Source organism: Microtus ochrogaster, linkage group LG9, assembly GCF_000317375.1.
Source record: "Microtus ochrogaster isolate Prairie Vole_2 linkage group LG9, MicOch1.0, whole genome shotgun sequence".
Classification (NCBI taxonomy): domain Eukaryota; kingdom Metazoa; phylum Chordata; class Mammalia; order Rodentia; family Cricetidae; genus Microtus; species Microtus ochrogaster.
This window is the reverse complement of record NC_022034.1, coordinates 27422362-27444486: the sequence shown is the minus strand read 5'-3', so window position 1 is coordinate 27444486 and position 22125 is coordinate 27422362. Positions and strand designations below refer to the sequence as shown.

The 22125-nt window shown below is 46.3% G+C and overlaps 1 protein-coding gene across 1 annotated transcript in view; it reads left to right on the top strand.

Annotated features, from left to right (window-relative positions):
- Window positions 1-22125, top strand: part of LOC101991582 — a 177353-nt gene that overhangs the window by 3419 nt on the left and 151809 nt on the right. Inside the window, exons 2-4 of the mRNA XM_026787503.1 lie at window positions 13890-14050; window positions 17774-17846; window positions 18084-18194. Coding sequence (XP_026643304.1) covers window positions 13914-14050; window positions 17774-17846; window positions 18084-18194 — 321 coding nt within the window. The 5' untranslated portion in view covers window positions 13890-13913. The remainder of the gene's footprint in view (window positions 1-13889; window positions 14051-17773; window positions 17847-18083; window positions 18195-22125) is intronic.

The following is a 22125-nucleotide window of genomic DNA, read 5'->3' as shown; positions in this document are numbered from 1 at the left end:
TAGAAAACGTGTGCTCCAAAGGCCGTGTGCGTACTGGCTTGCACACAATTATGCAAATAGTTAACAACTTTTCTTGTGAATATGAACCTCACCTTTTGACTTCACTGATTGGTTCGGGCCTGTTTTGAAAATTACACGGTCATATCTTGCCGGTGGGTTAACAACGTAGTGAGTCACAACTGGCCCATCACGTGTTACAGACATCAGCGGTGCCACAGTGCTTCAGGCATGGTGAAGGCGGATAAGGTTCTTAAAACACTGTAAATAGCAGTATAGTTTTATTTTTAATTTTCTCACAGTGGTGCAGACCAAATCTTGGGCCTTGGGCATGCTAACCAGGCTGTATCCTTGAGCTATATAAATGTAGCCCAGAATATCTGGATATCTTCATAAACATTTAGAGAGAATGTGTTTGAAAGCCGTTGTGGAGAATGTGGGCGGGCCAGTTCCGAGTAGAAATGCTTCCAGATTCCCTCCATGGCTGTGGTAGTCTACCGGTTAGCCAACATGTGCTAACGTGAGTCTGTTGGGTGTTTTACAGATAGAAGCCCATTTTAACCAAACTCTTGGGGTTCCTGGTTTCCATAAGGTATTTCCCAAACACTGGCTGACCTACATCAGAGAAAGACTAGTTTTCCAATGTAGGCAAATAAATAAATTAACACAAATCATTTGCCAAGTGACCTCATTACTCCACCCCACTGTGGACTCTGAGAGGGGCTAGGGTTATGTGTTTTGCGGGTGCTGTGGTGTTTTATAATCCGTAGGGAGGTGAGACCTGTGGTGCACATGCGTGTCTGCCATCTGAAATGGGACAAAGATTTGTCTTTTGTCTTGGTAACAACAGCAGCCTCATAAAAAGTACAGCCTGCAAAAGCAACAATGTAGCAATCCTGTTGAGCATGACATTTTTCTGAGCCTTCTGCCTTTCCGAATTTTATAATGGGTTAGTAGAAAAGATAAGAAACTTACCTCAAAAATAGCTTTGTTAAGTAACTCCTGAGAGGGCACTTGTGTTTCTGTGGCTTTTAATGCTACATTTTACTTCGTTGGCTGTTGTGTTCTCCAGATTTCTCTGCGGTCACATCAACTCTGTTCTGCAGAACTGATGTAGAGAAGTGTGCCAAAGAATGATACTCATTGTGGTTCTACCCACTGAGAACCAATTAGTCATGCTAAGGTTGCTTAAACGGTGAAAGATAGGTCTGAGCTGGTGACATGGCTCTACAGGTAACAGTGCTTGCCACTGAGCCTAACGACCTGAGTTCAAGCCCTGGAGTGTGCATGGTGGCCTGAGAGAGCCACACCCAACACACACACTGTGATGCACATGCGTACCTCCCTGCACCCCTCTCTCTCTCTCTCTCTCTCTCTCTCTCTCTCTCTCTCACACACACACACACACACACACACACACACACACACACACACGTTTAAAATGTTGGTAAGAGATTGTAGTCTTTTTTATTATTATTATTAAAGATTTCTGCCTCCTCCCTGCCACCACCTCCCATTTCCCTCCCCCTCCCCCTATCAAGTCCCTCTCCCTCATCAGCCCAAAGAGCAAAAGGGGTTGTAAAGCAGGCTGGACCCTGCAATGATAGTAAGATAAGGCACTCTTGAGCCGACTGCTTGCTCAGATTACTGCGCTCAGGCTTGAGAAAACTCGCAAGTGTTCTGCTTGTCTCTGTCGTACTGGTTTCCTTAAAGTTAAATGTACAGTGAATTGTAGGGCGCTTCTTGGAAAAACCTATTACTGAGCGAGTACAGAATGTGAATCATTCCTTGCCTGAAATACAGGACCGATGTTTACAGGGCAATTGTCCAAAACAGTCCTGCCTGGCTGGAGAGCGTTTCACTTTTAGCCCTGTGTTGCTTAAAACATAAGCCATTTTGTACACAGGAAACCCACTGAAAGTTAAACATTCTCCTGAGACTCCTATAGAACATTTATGGTTTTTATGACTTATTGTTTCTAGCAAAAGTATCTTGACAGCCTTAAATATTTTCAGAGTTGTGCTGTATGCAGAAGACTGTGAATATTTTAGACACTGAGATGCCAGAGCATGTGAAAAGCATTACTGTCTTCAGTTTTCCCAGAAATTAGCCAAGCTACTGATGAAAAGCGGAGAAACCCAGTATGGGGTGGGCAGTTCTTCCTGGAGAGGGACATCTGGGGCTGCCCGAGTCCCCGAGCCCTGTGCTTTCAACTGCACTCCGTTCTTAGACGCAGAGCTTCCGTTAGATGAACTTAAGAGCATTTAAGACAGTAGGACAGACTTTTGTCATATGGCTTAAATCTACACGTTAGACAATTTAACAGGGTTTTTGTTTTGTTTTGTTTTTTGTTTTTCCAGTCAGGGCTTTGTTGTTTCCCAACACTGAGAAAGTCGGTTCACATATCAGCTCACAGTTTCAAAGTTTCAGCCTATGCTCACTGGCCTCGATCATAGTGGCTCCGGTGAGGCAGAAAGTTATGGGGTGGGGTTAGGGACTACAGAGCAAGCCGCTCAGCTGTGTCCCCTGAGAAATAGAGAGTTTGTTTTGTTTGTTTGTTTGTTTGTTTTTTAACAAAGCCTTCTGCCAGCTCCAAAACCCACAATGGATTTCTCCACAGATAGTCAGCCCTTGTGATCCCAAAGCACCTGTGTCTATAGCACCCTGGACTGGGGACTCTTTTGATTTCTTTCCTGTGATAAAGTCCCCTGAGGAAAAACCTATGGGGAGAAAAGGTATCTTGGCTCACAGTTCCAGAGAAACGGTGTCCATGCTGGTGAGGAAGGCCCGGCACCAGGAACAGAAGGCTGGCTGATCTCCTAACCCACACTCTGGAAGCAGAAAAAGTAGGACCTGGTTCAGTGTACGACCTCAAAGCCCACCCTAGCGGTGTTCTTCCTCCAGTGAGACTGAACCTTCTAAAGGTTCCACGACATTCCCAAAGTGCGCTGCCAGCCAGGGACATGGGAGCCTATGAAGGGTGTCTTGTAATCAAACCACAACAGGGACCAAGCCGTCAACACAAGAGTTTTAGGGACTGTTGCAGTTTTCAACGATGACAAGCTCCCAAGTAGAAAGGACCGTGACTAATGTGTGGATAGACTGTTGTAACTTGATCTCACGATCCCCAGTCACAAACTTTGGAGATGACAGCATGATGTCCCAGTGTCCAAAAGCTGCGTGCCCAGAACTACGGAAACACTGTTGATTCAAACTACCAGATGCCAAAGTTAAAAGACCAACTTCTCAGAAGCTAGATCATTTAAGAAAAGTTTATGTGCAGAGATTTGTAAAAGAGTCCAAGGAAGATTTATCAAGCTGGGTGGTGATGGTGCACGCTTTTAATCCCAGCACTTGGGAGACAGAGGCAGGTGGATCTCTGTGAGTTCGAGACCAGTCTGATGTGGGATTTCCCTCCGTATGCTGTGAATAAAGGAACTGGTTAGTTAATAAAGGCACTGCTTTGGGCCTATAGCAGAGCTATAGCGGAACAGAGCGAGGTGGGGAAAACTAAACCGAATGCTGGGAAAAAGCGGGCACCACTGGAGACAAACATGCTGAAACTTTGCTGGTAGGCCATGACCTCGTGGTGATGCCAGATTAATGGAGAAGGCGTAAATTAAGATGTAGGAGTTAGCCAATAAGAAGCTAGAGCTAATGGGCCCAGCAATGAAAACAATGATTTAAATAATATAGTTTCTGTGTGATTATTTCGGGGCTAAGTGGCCGAAAACTAACTAGTGGCCTCCTTACTAGACACAGCCAATCCCAGAGAATCCAGCACAGAGAATCCCTGTATCAAAAAACAAAAAACAAAATTAATAATCAAATTAAGAAAAGTAGGGGGGAAAAAGCCCTACAGCATTACCGAAGCCACCAAATTTACGATTTTTCTTCACAGTAGGAAACAATTTAAATAATAACCATATCTGAAAGAGTCATCGTGTGTCTTCAGACATCAGCATTGCCCAGGTTGGGGATGGGGATGCAGTGTCTCAAGAGATTTATAGGGGAGACTGGAGGTTTTATTCACTTGGCGAATGAACTAGCCATGTGACTTTTTGAGGCTATTTTATATCAGTATTTTATTTCATTGTCGATGATCCCTAAGATGGCCTTCAGGGGTTCAGTGGTTAAACCTGCAGGACTTCTGGAACCCAGGAAATTCCCATACTCCTTGTTATATGTATTAGAGAGAAAGATACCCAGCAAAATCAGCAACTGATAAGGCACACAAGGACCTAGCATGGTGGTGTGTGTGTGTGTGTGTGTGTGTGTGTGTGTGTGTGTGTGTGTGTACACCCAGCACTCTGGAGGCCAAGGCAGGAGGAGTTCTGGGCCAGCCAGGACTACTTAAGAAAACCTGTCTCAACCTCCCCCCTCTCAAAGCCACATAAGCCAGAGACTGGACAGCAGGCTCGAGCTTTTAGGTTGTTTTCTGTTTTATTGGTTTTTTTCTTCCTTCAGTGAAGTTACACAAATGACCTTCCATTCGCCCAGCGGACTTTGTGATACTATCCTCTGAGTTTGACCAATAGGAAGCTCCTCTAAGCCCTGGTCCATCAGTCACATGGGCATGGCTGGCAGCCTGGGTGACTGACCTTCAGCGTCCTGCTCCACCAGCAGTCAAGCTGATACTGCCCGGGTCCCCACGATAAGTCATATTGTTATCTTAGGCTATTGGCCACAGCCAAAGGCCCCGAGTAAACAGAAACACTCCCATCAGGCAGAAACTTCCAAGACTTAAAAGTCACCTTCCAGGAGCTGGAAGAGCTTGGAGCGCGGCAGTGAAGCCCTGAGCTGCTGATCTCCACAGCTGGGTTGCATCCTAACTCTGGAGTGTGATGGCCACCATGACTGTCACAGCCTCTCCAGATTTCCTACTGCATAGACGAACCATCTAGAGCTATTTTCTTGATTCTCTGTCTCGGGTTCCTGTTGCTATGATAAAACAAGACCAAAATCAACTTAGACAGGAAAGGATTTATTTCACCGTACGGTTTATTCCATCATCCAGGGAAGTCAAGGCAGGATCCTGGAGGGAGGAGCTGAGGCTGAGCATGGAGGGGTGCTGCCAAGTTTAGAGGTAGCTTTGGTGTTGTGTGAAGTAAAGCCATAAGGTTGTGATTACATTTAAGAACCATTCCACCCGCCTCTGCCAGTTACCTGGACTGGGCTGTTTGAGAATGGGTTTGTCTTGTCCCACCTCCGTTAAGGAGATCTGTGGCATGGACAGGATAGGAAAGGGGCCGACTCTAACTGGCTCTCCCGAAACATCCACGGGGCCATGATGAGCAAACACGCACAGTGGAGGCAGTAATGCTGAGTAGAAACACAGTGGCCACATGATTTGGATCATCTGCTGGCAATGTAGTCCCCCGTGCAACAAAGTGCAGGAGGAGGCCGGGGGGTTCTGCCCTCATGCCTGGACTAATGTCATATCTCTAGAACAACTTGTCATCTCAGGAGCGAGAGCTTCAGAAAAGAATAAGAAGTATCCCCCTCCCTCTCCTCACTCCTCCCCCTCTCTACCCGTTCCTCTCTTCCTCCCACTTCTCTCCCTCCCTCCCCTGTCTTGCCCTCTCCCTTTTGCCATGGATAACAGCAAGAGCTCCGTGTCAGGGGCTGACGCCTGGACCTGGGCTCCTCTGCCTGCAGAGCTGTGAACAGATGTCTGTTCTTTGTGACTTATCCGGCCCATCCTTTTGCGTCTACAGCAGCAGTGTGCACGCATCCATCACTGCATTTGACTGACTCAGGACTAGAGTCTCTTCAGACTAGCTTCTAAGTAATGTCTGGCTGTGGGAAGCGCTTTATAAAAGGTGTCTTACTTGGGAGGTAGAGGCAGGAAAATCAGGAGCCTAAAGTCATCCTCAGGTATATAGCAAGTTCAAAATAAGCCCCGGCTATGTGAGGGACAGGCAGATCTCTGAATCTGGGGCCAGCCTGGTCTACAGAGAGAGTTCCAGGACAGCCAGGGCTACACAGAAAAATCCTGTCTTGAAAAACAGACAAAACCAGAGAAATTTACTTTGAAGGATAATTTGTAAGTAACTCCAATTTTCAAAGGACTGCCTCATAAAAATACAAAAGGTTTACCGACATCGCCAAGTCTGCAATTGTTCGTGGCAGAAACGATGATTACACATGCTTGTCATCACCGTGGCAGAGGTCACCACAGATCCTGCTGTCACCATCGCCAGCACTGGCAATAGAGGGGTTTCATGGTGACACCATTGCCAGCACTGGCAGAGGGGTTTCATGGTGACAAAACTTAAGGTTCTGTTTTTTAAATTTTTTTATTTCTAAATACTTTACATTTTTATTATTACAAACCTTGTTTTTAAAAGTTAAATCGGTTATTTGGCAATTTTATATATTTTATAAAACACCCTGATCATTTTCCTCACCCCACTCCCATCTCTTCCCCAGCAGCCCCTCTTCCCCACCAGTCTCTTCCTAGATCCATGGCTTTTGGGTTGTTCTGTGACCCATTCTGTTTAATCAGGGTCCTTGTGTGACCTTTGTCTTGGAATTATCCACTAGAGTCTGGTGGGGTCCCTAGGGGGTACACAACTAAAGGCAATGACTCCCCGTGCCTTCGACACTATCAGTGTGGGTAGGGAACTCTAGGCCCCCCTCCATATGTGTCTGGCTGTTGAAGGGACCACGTTTTTATGTGTGTGTGCACAGCCGGTCATCTACAGTTGTTGAGAGGCTGATTACTGTGGCTGTGTGTTGCTAAAAGATGACATTTCCCAACCCCTTTTCACTCTTCAGATTCTTGCTTTCCACCCCCTCATGGGCGTGTCCCTTGAGCCATGACGGGAATGGTATAAACGTCCTGTTTCGGGTTGAGCACTCAACTGCCACTCATTCTCACCTTTGTTTTCTTGGGTTTCATTGTTTCTGATGAAAATGAATGACAGCAGTTTGCTTTGGTTGGCTTTCTGTCTGACTACAGGGTGCTTGCTGCTCACTGCGGCAGGGCAGTGTGTCGGTTCCACGCATGCTTCCTTGCTCCTTGGTGGTTATAAAACCTTGCTATGAGCAAACACTAGGATTGTCTGCCATTATTTGAGAGGAAATACATGATGTTATGGAGGACAAAATAGATTGGGCAGCAAACTCTTTAGAATGAACACTCATCTTTTATGGAAGGTCTAATAGAGAGACATTCTGACAGCAACAGAGAATCAAACAATAAAGTTTTGACAGAAAAAAGATCTGTCTCTGAGCACAGCACTACAGAAAGAAAAGCACAAGCAGGATTCTACAACTTGCAGACTCCTACAATATGGAGAAGACAGGCTTCATTCTTTCCCTCTTTCAGAGAAGAGATTTCATTTGTTCACCAGTATTTTTCAAATTCCAGCACATTCCGTGGTGAGTCTGGACGTTGGTTTGCTGAGTTACCACCAAGAGTGTCTTTGTAGTGAACTAGATGGAGGGAAACATCTCTGAGTGCAGTACACACAGAGCCAGCAATGACAAACATTTTCCCTTGGGGTGAACTTTTGACAGGGAAGCAACAAAGACTGGATGGCCTAGGGTTCCAGAAACAAGGTGAATCCAGGCCCAAGTGGTTTGCTTCCTTAGCCACTTTCAATTTGGTCTTGTTGGTGCTTTGGGTCTAGAACCCAAACATGACAAAAAGGGGTCAAAGAAGAGTCTTAAAGACCATGGTTCAAGATACTGAACTGCAGATTTGGATCTAAAGTCTGAAAACCAGGCATGATGGCTCACAACTGCAATCCCAATACTTGGGAGACTGAGGCAGGAGGATTGCCACAAGTTTGAGGCCAGCCGGCTCTACAGTCTTGAAAAAAAATTTGAAATACACGTTGACTTTCTACTGGTTGAGGAGATGTATGAAGGGGTCTGGGGGCTGACTGGAATAGAAGGGTAAAATCCGTAGTATTGTAATTCTGTTAGGAAAACCTAGGAAATACAAGACAGCTCCCTTCCTCGATTGCTTGCCAGATTCTGAACCAACAGAGCCTGAAAATCATAAGTTTGAAATCTTGGAAAAACAGAAGTTCGAAGATGAGTGGTGAGAAAAGCCGAGCTGTCAATCAAGAGTCTCAGGAGGCCATGCCTGAGAACAGAGTAGTGGGGCAAAGGGACCAAGGGGACATGATGCTCCGGGGAGGACAAAGTACTGGGAAATGTTTGCCCAGTTTTCCTCTTAAGACACTGGCCAGGGTTTTGAAGCTGCATGACTCAAGAGGCTAACAAGCCAAACTAAAATGTCTAAGGGGCAGTAAAGGGCAGAACTAAATAAATTGTGTGTGTGTGTGTGTGCGTGCGCATGCTCACGGATATGTGTGTGCATGCACGCACACACTCACGTGCATATTCACATGTAGGGGGCTATGCATGGGTGTGGTATGGTCTGCTGTGTGTGCTGACCCTAGGCTAATATCAGGAATATTCTTCTATTGTTCTCCATCTTACTCATTGAAAGAGGTTCTCTCAGTCACACCCCGAACTTGCTGATACAGTTAGTTTGGCTAGCTAGCTTGCTCTGGGCTGGAATTATAGGCAGACTGCCATGCCTTCTCAGCATTTATATGGGCAATGGGGATCTGAACTCAGGTCCTCATGCATACACAGCAGGCCCTTTATTCAAAGTTTATGGGATTCAACTAAAGCAGGGCTTAGAGAAAAACATACAATGTTCAATGCGCTATCATAAAGGGCTGGCAAGGTATCTCTTTGGTGAAGCACTTGCCTACTATGTGTGAAGCCCTGGGATAGACCCCCAGAACTGCGGAGGAAAGATAGATACCACAAAAAAGATTATATGAATCTCAAGAGCTAGAAAAACAAAAGCAAATTAAACCTGAGATCTAAAAGCAATAATAAGTGATGAACTGAAATCAACCAAAGACATAAGTAACCTTAAAAATCAATATAAATATTAATTATTTAATAACATAAATGAAATTGGTGCATTCCCAAGGCAGATTGAGACAAGAGAACAAATAGAGAAGCCATGACTATCAATGTAAAAGCATACAGCCTTATGCATTCTATACACACTACAGTGTTGAGGCTTTCAAATGTCAAGAGAATGAAAAATGGCCCATAGGATGAAGGAAATGTTTGTAAGGTATATCTGATAAATGATACATATATAGAAGGTACAAAGAACACTTTCAGGCTGGGTGTGGTGACTCAGATCTATAATCCCCAAACATGGGAGGCGAAGGCAGGAAGATTAGGAATTCAAGGCCAGCCTCAGCTACATGGGGATTTTGAATGCAGCCTGGGATTTTTTTTTTTTAAAGGAACACTTGCAACTCATAAGAAGAAAAAAAAGGGAGAGGAGGAGTGGGAGGAGGAAGGAGGTCAGCATTGAACTCATCAGCAGATGGCCAATGTCGGTGACCACTAGGAAGGCAAATGAAAATCATATCACTTCATACCGAGTGCCGTAGCTTGAGCCAAAAGTAACAAGTTTGTTAAGGCTGCAGAGAAACTGACCCTCGCACCGTACAGAAGGAAGGTGTATATAACCATGCTGCTACTTTGGAAAACATCTGGCAGCTGCTCACAAAGTTCAAACAGTTAGCATTTGACCCAGCAGCTCTACTCCCATGTATGTACTCCAGGGGAATGGAAACCTTTTTACACAGATACCTGAACCTTCAGACCAGTGCTCACAATAGTGGCGACTGGAAACAGCTCAGCATCCCGTCAGCCAGCGAGCCGCTGCAACGCTACGAAGTCATATGTGGAATGATACTGAGACACTGGGAAGGAATGGAGTACCAGCACATTACACGTGCTTGTGATCTCGGCACCGGGAGACTGAGGCAAGGGGGTGGGAAAAGTCCAGCCCAGACTTTATAGAAAGACCTCGTCTCAGAAACAAACCAAAGAGGAGTCCTGTGTCAGTACGTGCTATAACATGGATGAGTCTTAAAAAACATTATGCTAAATCAAAGAAGCCAACCCATAAAAGACCACACGGGGTGTGATTTCCTGTATACGAAATGTCCAGAATGGACAAATAAATGTTGATGGCACAAAGGGGATTGGTGGGTGCCTTCTGCTGGGAGGGAATGGCTTAGAGAACGGGGACAGATGCCAATTAGAATACTTTGCCTTTGGGGTGGGGAGGTCAGAGGCTCTGAAGTTGATCGTGGTAATGGCTGTACGACCCTGAGGACACCAAGACCACTCACTGAACATTCTACATGGGATTAGCTGTATACAGTGGGAATTGTATCGCCACTAAACTGTTCAAGGTATGGAAGACCTTCAAAATTAGTTTAATTATGTGTTTCAGGTATAAAATGGTCTGTAAAAAAGCTTATTAATGTAGCGCAACGCCTGCTCTTCATGTCATGTGCTACGGTACAGTTTGCAAGTGAGGCAAGGGCCTGAAATTGAAACACACACAGACACACACACACATACACGGGTGCCAAGAATGCCCCTTTATTTTATGTGGCATTTATAAGGGCAGCTTATATAGGGTCTCCTTCCACGCCCTAACTCTCAGCTGCAAGCCCCCCCAAAACCACTCCCCAGCCATCAGGAACTCCTGAGGGTCTCGTAATCAGAGCAGCTGCAAAACAAGTTGTTTGCTCAGAGCAGCTGCAAGCATAGGAAAACAAGTTGTTTACTCCAGCAGGCAGAGTCACAGGAAACTCAGGGTCTGGGGATCCACAGTCCCCAATAATTAAAATAGGCACAAAATAAAATAGACAATATGAGTTGTCACACATATAATTTTTTTAAATATTTTTATTTTGTATTGTTACTGTGTTTGTGTATGATTATGAGGCCAGAGGACCACTTTCAGGAGTTGATTCTTTCCATATGCCGTGGCATGGGGGAGACTTACACAATGCTTTTACCTGCTGGATCAACTCACCAGTCTTCATTTGTAGCTTTAAAGAGCTAAATCTAAAGGGGTTGGAGAGATGACTCAGTGGTCAAGACTGTGGAGAGCTCTTCAGAGGATCAGAGTTTGATTCCCAGCACCAACATGATGGCTCACAACTCTCTGTAACTCTAGTTCTGGGAATTTGATGCACTTTTCTGGCCTCCCTGGGCACTGCGTGCATATGGTGCACATACATACACACACGGAGACAGAACACATATGAATAATGTAAAAATAAACATAAGTCAATTTCACAGAAATAAACGCATTCTGTAACTGAAACCCTTTCTATAAAGAAAGCTTAAGGTCAAAATGTTTTAAAGTGATTTTTCCTGAAAATTTAATGAGAAAAGAATACAAGCCGCATGCTTTGTTTTTCAAATGCAGAGACTCAATGGCTTGCTTCAGGAAGCCAGCTTGGTTCGGATCTTGGAATCTGACAAAACTTTTAAGACAAAACCACAGGCTAGTTCCACTAGTGACTGTAAACACAGAAATTCTGAGCAACGTGTCTATCAGCATCCACCACTGGGATAAGGTTGGGAGAACCAACTTCTAAGGAGGAAGTATTTCTTGCTTAATGGTCCAGAGGTTTACAGTCCTGATGGCCCGGCCCCATTGCTGTGGGCCTGTCAGGAGGCAACGTGGTGTGGAGGCTGCTGGCCTCAGGGCAGCAGGGAAACAGAGAGCAGGATTTATCACTCTCCTAAGCAATGACCTACAAAGGCCTACTTCCTCCAGGGAGACCCTCCTCCTTCTCCTCTTCCTCCTCCTCCTCCTCCTCCTTCTCAAGTTCCTGCAGTCCCCTGTGGGAGAGGGGCCAACTCTCAACACATGGCCATGGGCATACATTTCAGTTCCAAACCATAGCACCCCAGCCGTGCTACTAGAGAAACTCAAGGGACTCAGTCTCATGACTCTGTGAGGTCCCCCTGAATGCCTGACACACACTAGATGCTTCATACACGTTACCCATTCTCTCCCTCCCCCCACAAACAAACAGATGTTTGTCTATGTCTGCATACAGATAGGCACAAGGAAGGGCTCAGCAGCCATGGCTTCCTCTGAGCTGCAGTAGGCGCAAGGGCTCAGCCCGCAGCCACTTCCCAGGCAGTTGTTGGGCAATCCTCTCTTTAGGTCAGTTTTCTGGATACTTGACCATGAAGAAAGTAAACACAGGCTTAAATGTTCTCCCTTCAGAGCTGGGAAGTGTTGAGACTCCCCAGGAAGTGACAGCGGAGTGGCTGTCCTCTGGGAACAGGACCAGTCTGCTGCTCTCTTGGCTGTGGCTGGAATGCAGCTGTCAGGGCAGCTGTTGACCTGTTTGCCCAACTGGAAAAGCTGCTGCCAAGTGGCAAATCCTTTCCAGAAGAACATTTGACTTTGCTGAGAACAATAACAGTGCACTTTATTAGGCTCCAGCAGTGCCAAACATGGCAAACGCATGACTCAGCAGGTTCACGATCTAGTCTGAAATAGATACCCATTCCATTTCTAATGTTTATAAAAAGACTATGCAGACTCCCCAAGAAAGGCTCTGGGCAAGCATCCCCATAGCCTCATTGTTTGTTGCAATGATAACAGATTGGCTTGAGAAAACATATATGAAAGGAATCTAGAAATATAGCCCAGCATGGTACCATACTCCTGCATTCCCAGCCCTGTGGAAGCTGAAGCAGGAGGGTGGGGAGTTCGAGGCCAGCCTGGGCTACATAGTAAGATTCTGTCTGAAAGAGAGGGAGGAGGGGTGGGGAAAGAATGCAGGAAGCAGGAACTTACAGGTGTCAAAAGAGGGGAAAGCTGAATTGTTTTCAGTTTCTGTGACATGACATCACTCCAGGACCAGTGTAGGCAGCCAAAACACCATCACCAAACCCCTGCAATGCGGGGGTCCCACGACGCGGGGATCACATCGTCAACTTGCATTTTTAATTCTTACCACTAAAGACTTAAGAAACAATTATGTTGAATTTGGCAAATAAGGGTGGGATGGGAAATCAGGGATATTTTACTCTCTGTGGTAAAATCGGAATGTCGATTAGAGGCAGAGAAAATTAAGAAAACACATTTTATTGAATGAGTATGATTTTCTCCAAAGCCCAAATGTACAAGGGTCATGTCCAAACTGAGATTCCTGGGAGATTTTCCAAAACCAGAAGCTCGCACCTTCAAAAATGCTTGTGGATAAATACCCCAGGCTGGAGGAGAGAGGCCTTGTGCACCCTTATCTGGGCTGGAGCGGGGTTAGAGGTCAGCATTTGCTGTCTCTCCTGGCTGTTAGTGTGCACTCCCCATACACCTTTGTGGAGACCACAGTATTGGGGCAGAGAGCACGCGTCTCATTAACCAACTCCGAAGTCAGAGCCAGAGCTTACGTTCTTGAAGATTAGCCTAGTTGACCAAAGATTCAAGGCCAGCAGCGTCTCTAACCTACTGTTTTCTACTGTCCACTAGGCAGTAATTGCAGCAGAAGTCACGTTTTATCTGGCCAGTCCTTTCATTGCAAAAGTGGCGTTGGGGGCTGTTGAAGCAAGTCGGGGTGCAGGGCTTGCTGCCAAGTCCGAGCACCTGAGTTCTATCCCTGGGACCCGTGTAAAAAGTGGATGGAAGAAGCCGGGTGGTGGTGGCTCACGCCTTTAATCTCAGCATTCGGGAGGCAGAGGCAGGCGGATCTCTGTGAGTTCAAGGCCAGCCTAGTCTAGTTCCAGGACAGGAACCAAAAAGCTACGGAGAAACCCTGTCTCGAAAATAAAATTTTAAAAAAAGTGAATGGAAGGAAAAATCAGTTCTACAAAGTCACCTCTGACCTTGACACATAAATTGTGGACGCGCACCCATCCCTACACATCGTCCCTACACACATGCACAATGTAAACAGTCGCCCCTTCCCGCAAAGCTGGCCGTACTGACTCTGTGGAGCAGGTTAAACCCCCACGACTGGATAGGGCCTGCTGAGAGGGTGGTGCGTAAGCTTCACGCTCTTCCTTTTCAGAGATTCGGAGGAGCAAGCAGAACCATGGAAAGTGTGTATAAGTTCTCCTCCACAGAAAGGGTGCAGCTATTGGAGAAGGACCTGGCTGTAAAGCTAAGCGAGCTGAAGGCCGAGCTAGAAGAACAGGGGCTCCGTCCAGGAACAGCCAACTGGACCTTCAGGTAAATTTGCACTGTCAAGCTGGGGCTTCTGGGCCTTGCCTCCCGTTCTCATCCTACGTGCTCAGTCTGCCCCTTTCTTTTCCTTCGAGAACAGTTGACATCACGCATGCTCAAATACAGGGCACGCAACGGTAGTTTCCAATACCGTTTCCTCCTTGCAGCTACTAACAAGCCCAGCCTTGCTAGGCTGACGGGATCAGATGCGATCCGGGTGCTTAGCGCAGTGCGGCCACAGAGAACGTGACGTGACGTTTTCCAACCTGTCTTTAATGTTTCTAGAACAGCCACGGTAGACTAGAGCAAATCTTACTGAGTGGGAAAATACTTGCTATTTTTCTAAGTCCCAGAAGCTACTATATAAATGAAAAGTTTCATTTTACCTAATGACATTGAATATGAAGTTAATTTTGATAAGACTTAAAAGCCTACCTAAGGCTAAAGATTTGGCTGTGGGTGCCTGTTCTGGCGGGAGCCCCTGCTGTGGGCGGTGCCTGCTGCTGCTGGGGGCCATCAGGTTGCTTCAGAGGAGCAGAGGGCCCATGAGTCTTTCCGCCCTGGGCCTTCAGGATCATTTCTGTTAACATGAGAAGCCCATTGGTGTGGGGAAGTGGTGTTGAATGGCCAAGGGGAATGGGGAGGAGATGCGGGGAAGAAACAGTAATTGTGCATGTTTCTACTTCATTCCGAAGTTGGTTCTGTGCCCTTCAAGCCAGGTGGTGGTGGTAGCGGGTGCCTTTAATCCCAGCACTCAGAAGCAGAGGCAGGCGGATCTCTGTGAGTCGGAGGACAGTCTGGTCTACAGAGTGAGTTCAAGTACAGCCAGGGCTACACAGAGAAACCCTGTCTCAGAGGGGAAAAAATTAAAAATAAAAAGAACAGGTACTCCACACGTTCCATGGTGTCTGAGGGAGCTCAAGGAGGAGCAGAGAGGTGGGGCGATCACAGGACCAAGATGGGCATTACTGCTCTTAGTCTTTCATTTGCAATGACGCCAAAGCCCTCTCCTACCGCATAATATTATAGGATAAAAACTATGACATTTCAGAGATCAAGTGTTGATATTACAGCTTTTACACCAGTCAAGCGATTCCTCACTGTGCCATGTAACACAAAGGTCTGAAGGGACTTTTGAGAGCAGAGTGACAGAAAATCCTGGATGCTTACACTTCACTATTGCCTCAAAATGCTACACTATAGCCGTCTGGAAGAATCTAAATTCTAAAAGATGCATGTTCGCTGTTTTCTAGGTGTAGTGTTCTAAAGAAAGAAAGAAAGAAAAAAACAATCTCCACTCCCGGTGAATCACTTCAGCATTCTGTATTACTTAGCTGAGAATTCTCTTCCTTTCCCTTAGACTTTCTTTATAAACCCTGTGTTTTGTGCGTGAGTACAGGCTGGGAGGCAGAGAACCGCCTCCTGTGTCAGTCAGCTTCTGCCTTTTCAAGACAGGTCTCTTAGCTGCTGGGTTCTGGACTCACCCACCTCACCACAGGAATGCTGGGATGCAGGCGCCCCCCACTGAGTCACTCTGGGGGATCAGCTCATGCCCCTGCCTTTGCATGGCAGGTGCCTTGTCTACCCTCTTCCAAGCCTGCCTGCCTTCTTTCCTTCCTTTCTGCTTTTTCTTCTCCTTCTTTCTTTCTTTTTCTTCAAATTTTCTTTTTAAATTTTTATATTTTTTTTCTCACTTAATACCCTAAGCCCTAGACCTGGCAATAGTTATGTGTTTCACAATGCCTGCTGAACAAGTGGGCAAATATATGTCACAACATTTGCTGAATTAATGGTCGCCTTGTTGTGGGTTAGTCACTTATGCTCAGTGGCCTCTATAACCAGTCTTTCTCTGGACTGCCAAGTCATAAATGACGACATAGAGACTTTTCATTACTTAGGAAAGCTTGGCCTTAGCTTAGGCTTGTTCCCAACTAGCTCTTGAAACTTAACCTGTTTATATTAACCTACATCTGCCACATGGCTTGTTACCTCTCCTCAGTACCATACATCTGACTTCCCCCGAGTCTGGTTGGAGAATCTCCCGTACCCCCAGTTCTTTCCCAGAGTTCCTATCTCTTCCTGGAAGTGCTGCCTAGTCTCTCTTGCCTAGCTATTGGCTGTTCAGCTCTTTATTAAACCAATCAGAAGCTACCTTAGGTGAATGAGGAAGGACAGAGACACATCTTCATACAGTGTGCAAAAAGAGGATTCCAGCAGGCCTCTCTTAGGTCTTTCACAGGCCAGGTTGACTGAGGGGAACGGTGTGGCTTGAGACAGAGTTGGGCCGCCAAGCCCCTTATGGCCTAGGATCCCCACATGCCAAGGACGGGAGACACAATTACAAGGGAAGAGTTCTGCAACTTCCGTCAACAACTGAGCCCCTTTCCGTGGCTCACTGTTTCCCCAGCTCCACGAGAATATAGATCACACAATATAGTTGTGATCGATGGCTGCTTTCTCCAGATCTTATCAAAGTCTCTCTTTCTCCCCCACATCACCCCATCTTCGCCAAAGTCAAAATACGGGGAAAGAGGTAAGAGATGGGTTATTTCCAGCTTCAAAACCTTGACACCAAGTGTCCAGATGGGTGCTTAGGCATCGGTGGCCCAGCGTCTTGTCCATTTGAGCCGCTCTTGTCAGGCAACCGTGCCGATCTTTTCTGTGCCGTTTTAGTTTTATTATCCTTGCTGTCAAGGTGAGAACGTGTGTTTTCTTCCCTTCTGTCCCCTTCCCTTAGTGGTGGAGATGGAATTGAGGGCCTTGGCCATGCAGGACAGGTGCTCTAGCCTCTGAACTTCATCCCCAGTCTCTGGAACTGAGGGCCTTGGCCATGCAGGACAGGTGCTCCAGCCTCTGAACTTCATCCCCAGTCTCTAGTATTGAACAGGACTGCTCCTCCACCAGGGAACACGCTAACGGTGTATTTTACATTATCTGAGGCCTCTTGGCGCCAAGTGAACAGTATCAACCTAAGTTGATTCCCTCACATGTGTGTTTGAACTATGCATGCACTGGGGCTCCCTTGCCAGAGGCTGCAGCATCCAGTCTTACAAGTGTGGGATCTATTTGGGGATGCTATCCTCTGGCATGCCTAGAGCTGCCTTCCTGGCACTGTCTATGGAATTCCTTGGGAGAGCACCAACCTTCCCGCTCCAAGCTCCACCCCTTACTGGGGTCCCTCAGCTTGTGGTCAAGCAGAGCCTCTGCCATGGCTGCTACATGTGTCCTAGGGACCAGCCATGTTTCTGAGGCAAGAAAGCTTGCTTTAAAAAGTTTCTGAAATATTTCCCATCTGATATCTATGGATTGTTTCTACCCTCTGATAACTCAGCAGGAACATAAGAACATTTTGTTTCAGTGACAAGGTACCAGTTTTCTGGGTCAGCTAAGGAGAAACAGCAGTTTGATAGGCACGGGGTCTCTGAAAGGCGAGTACCGGGAAATGACTGCCCTCGCGACCCTCCCTGCTCTCTGGAGAGGGAACTGGGATAAACCAAAGGCCGAGGAATGACTCGGTGAGGGAAGGGGAAGGGATAGTAGGGATCAGTTAGATCAGGAAAGTTCTGACTGAGACAGAAGACGTGACCTTTATTCACCCGCAATGGCCCAGCGTGATTACTCACTCGAAAACGAATGCCTGGAAAGAGTCCCAGGGCCACCAGGCCCGCCATCATCTCGTCTATCACAGCTTTCGTAACCGCGACTTCTGTTGTCCAAATCTTCCTGCAGCTCTGTTCAAATACCAAAGGATGTCGCTCACTTTAGACGTGAACGGGAAGTGGCTCTGAAGAGAACCCTCCGGGTGAGTAGGAGCCTGAGGGGCTTCAGGACAACACATTCCATTTCGCTAAACTAGGGAACTAACTACTCACAAGAAAAGTTTACTTTTTGCAAACGATTGACGTTATTGGTCAAAACAGCCCCACACCCTGCTCACTGCTAGAAACGTGCAAACCACTGTATCCTTCGGGAGATCTGATTTTGTGACATTTGAAATTTGATGGTTTGAGAATGTTTGAAATGCATTGTTTGGGTTTAGGTGGCGGAGTGCAAGCCCCTTGTTATTCAGGCAGATGTCCTGCAGAGGGAGCTAGAGAGCTGCCTGAGGAGAGAGTACACGCCGGAAAACCTCCCTCTGCTTCTGCTGCAGGTAAGGATGCATCTTGTAACCTGTGTACACTCGTGGAGTGCACTGGAAATGTATCGGCAAGCTGGTTTTCCGGCAGCTCCTGCGAGCAGGTGTTCTGGACGTGGGCAATTTGCAGACTTGGTATTAGTGCTTTCTTTATTGGAGAATCTTTCGTTTTCACAGCTAAGTTCAGCTTAAAGTTGCTGGGAAGAGCGATTGACAAGAGGCTTGGAAAACAGTCCTGAAAACCTTTCTTTAGAAAAATAACTCAAAGCAGGAAAATAGTTTTCCATCAAGATTGCTTCAGTGTTATAATAAAAGTGAGAGAGTGGGAGGGATAGGGAGGGAGGGAGGGGGGGAGGGCAAGAAAAAGGCAAAACATGTAGATCACTCCTTTGTAGACTATTGCTCCTAGCATTAAATGTTTATCTTCTTGCACAAGGATTTGTTACATCTTGTAGTTTTAATTTAAAACTACGTATATACACCTTATAATAGTGATCAAATAAAATATAGAAGAATCACTAAGCTTAGATGGCAGGATGCTGAAAACGCCCTGGACTGTTATATAGCTCCTCAGTTTAACATAATCATGTACTATTTCAAAACGAAAAATGGTTCTTTCTTTACATCTATTACATCACTTAATGCAGTCTGTGCTCTGAGTTCTTCCCCTCACGCATAAAAAATTAGCTCATCAGCAAATAGTTGGCATTAATTGGAAAAGATAATGAGATTCTATTTGTAAGTTAAAATATTGTTCATTCAGAATGTCCTCTCCCTGTAGTTGTCTTCCCTCTTTCCCTCCCCACCTGCTTCCGCCCCTCCCTTCTTCCCCTCCCTCCCAGCTTCCTTACCTCCCTTCCTTCCTTTTTCCTGGTAACTCACTCTTGTATATTCTGCACATGAATGTTCTGGTATTCATTCCTGTATATCAGTGATCTCAATGAAGAGAGAAGATGGATAGGGTAATAAGGTGATAGATATTTGTCCCCTAAAGGTCATATGACAGCGTCTGGAGGTGTTTTTTGGTTATCAAAATTTGGGGGGCAGTGGTCATATACAGTTGATAGCATCTCATGTTTAGTTGCCAGAGGCTAAGGATGACATTGAACAAAGAATTCTCCCACAGCTGAGAATTACGCAGGTCCCAACTGTCAACAGTGATAAGGCAGGAAAAGTTCTAGAACAGCCTGAATTTCCACATTATACTCTTTGCTGTCTGTCCGGAAAGTTTCCTTTAACAAGTCATGTAGTTCACATCTGCCAGGGACAGAGTCTCACGGTGTTGTTATTTTATAAAAAATATTTTCCTTCCATTTCAAAAGGCTGTTTTCGCCTGGTACCGAATTCTGGACTGACAATTTTTTTTTTTAATCATTTGTTGCTTTAAAGCTGCTATTCTATTCTCTGGTGGCTTGAATGGATCCACTTCTAACACAATGCATTTCCTGTTCCCTGGCTGTTTTAAGCTTTCAAAGCTTTTTACCTGCTATATGTGTGTGTGTGTGTGTGTGTATACATATGTAGTACACATATATTGTGGTGTATACATACATACACACACATAGTGAGGTTTTCTTGATTTTTCTCTTGCTTGGAGTTATACTTATTTTGTTGGGTTGTACATTTAGTTTTTATTTTTTCCAAATGAGGAAAGATTTCTCTTGGCTTCATTCCAGGGTCATGGGTGCAAAATCACAACACTCACCTCAGAGGGGATAAAAAATGATTTATTCTGGAGCCAGATGTGTGTGACCCTGGCCCAGGAGCATGAACTCGGGTTGTCTCAAATTCCATGTCCCAGCGTGGTAATAGAGTCATAAAGGTCTTACAGTAATGTAACAAGGAACAGTCACAAATCAAGATGCTCTCCAGCACACTGGTGGGAGCCACAGGCAGGCAGATGGCAGCAAACGGCCAGATTTCAGCTCCAGGCTGCGTGGATGCTGGCTGGTGGCATGGGTGCTGGCTGGTGGTGTGGGTGCTGGCTGGCGGCGTGGGTGCTGGCTGGCGGCGTGGGTGCTGGCTGGCAGCGTGGGTGCTGGCTGGCGGCGTGGGCACTGGCTGGTGGCGTGGGTGCTGGCTGGCCGCGTGGATGCTGGCTGGTGGCGTGGGTGCTGGCTGGCGGCGTGGGTGCTGGCTGGCGGCGTGGGTGCTGGCTGGCGGCGTGGGTGCTTCCTGGCGGCGTTCTTAGTCTGGCGGCTGGGTGGAAGCTAATGTTCTCTTTGAGCATTCCAAAGGATTTTACCCAACAGCCACAGAGAAGTCAGGTCAGACACAGAGGTGGGCAAGCAGCGGTTGTTGAAGAAGCTAAAGATAGCCTCAGGTAAGCTGTGTGGTTAGGCTTTGGGCCTGCAGCGGTCCAATTCTCCACAGTCATTAATATAGAAAACCAAGTGAGGACTAGAGAGTGGGGGGAGCCTCAGTGATCAAGAGCACTGGCTGCTCTTCCAGAGGACCCAGGTTCAATTCCCAGCACCCACGTGGTGGGTAAAAACTGTAACTTCAGTTCCAGGGGACCTGACACCCTCACACGGACATACATGCAGGCAAAACACCAATGCACATAAAATAAAAATAAACCAAAAAAGAAAAGAAAACCATATGGAAATGTCAGTGTAAAGTACAAGTTTCTTTCTGGTTTCCAAGCATTTTTTGTTCACACCTGGCTGCGTTGTCTCCCTCCCCTCCAAGATGCTAATCTGTGAATCCATAAATGGATTGATCCGTTGATGTGGTCTGAGCCCCCTTGATCCATTTACCCGCCAAAGGCCCACCTCTGAATATTGCTGTTTTGGGGACCAAGCTTTCAATACACATCACAGCAGTCTATGGTGATAAATGCTGATGCTGGGTGAGGGCCCAGGCCTACAGACGTGGGCACCAGCGTTCCTTGTTGTTTCTGTTCAGAACAGGCAGCAGCAATTTCAGTGAAGCCACACCTCCCCAGGCGATGCTGTGGCAGTGACGTCAGTCACCTGCCTGACCCTTTAGCTCCTGAATCATCTTTTCACTCTGTTCTAAGTTGTTCAAGTCACAGCAAAATATGCTCAGAATTGAGCAATTTACAGTCCTTGGAGGCCGATCCAGATGACTGACTTAGCATTTCTGTAATCTGGTTTCTGACTTATAAGGAAGGCCTTTTTAATTTGTTTCAATGGTGTGAAGATTTTAAACATTTTAGGGGTTAGAGAAATGACTCCATGGTTAGAGCATTTACTACTCTTACAGAGGACCTGGGTTCCATTCCCAGATCCACAGGACAGCGCCCAGCTCTTTGTAACTCCAGTTTCTGAGGATCCGACGCCCTCTTCTGTCTTGCAGAGGGCACTACAGGCAAATGGTACACTATAAAAAATTTAAAACAAAAATCTGTTAAGACTTTAAACACTTTTGGGCCAGAGGGATTGCTCAGCTGTTAAAGGCTAAGGCTCAAAATCAAAACATCAAAAAAGGCTTTAACCATTTTAAATTATGACCCTCAAATGAGCAATTAGTTCTGAAGCATCCGCTTCTCTCGGTGTTCTGGCACTCTGGGTGTCTCTCAGGGGCTATCGAAGATTCCAGAAAGGCAGTTGTTTTGCTGAACTAATGGTCTCACTAGAGAGAAACCTCTAACTTTGCCTAGCTCTCTTTATTTGCCTTGGTCCAGGTCCAGGCTTCTCATCTCCATAGTGGCAACAGAAACCGGTCCCGGGGCTCAAACTTGGGTCTTCTGGCTTGGCAGCGCATATCTTAACCAGCTGAGCCATCTCTCCAGCCTTACACTGTTCGAACTGTTCGCAGAGCAATGGGAGACCTTTCTTAGTAAACCCCGGGGAGGAGTGGAGATCACATCGTAGACTGGGAGGTGGAGAGTGTCCTTTTCTTTCCTTGCTTCAAAATATCTTTCCTAGCCAAGCGCGGGTGAGAGAGCACACAAGCCTTCCTCTGATAGACGGGCAGTGGG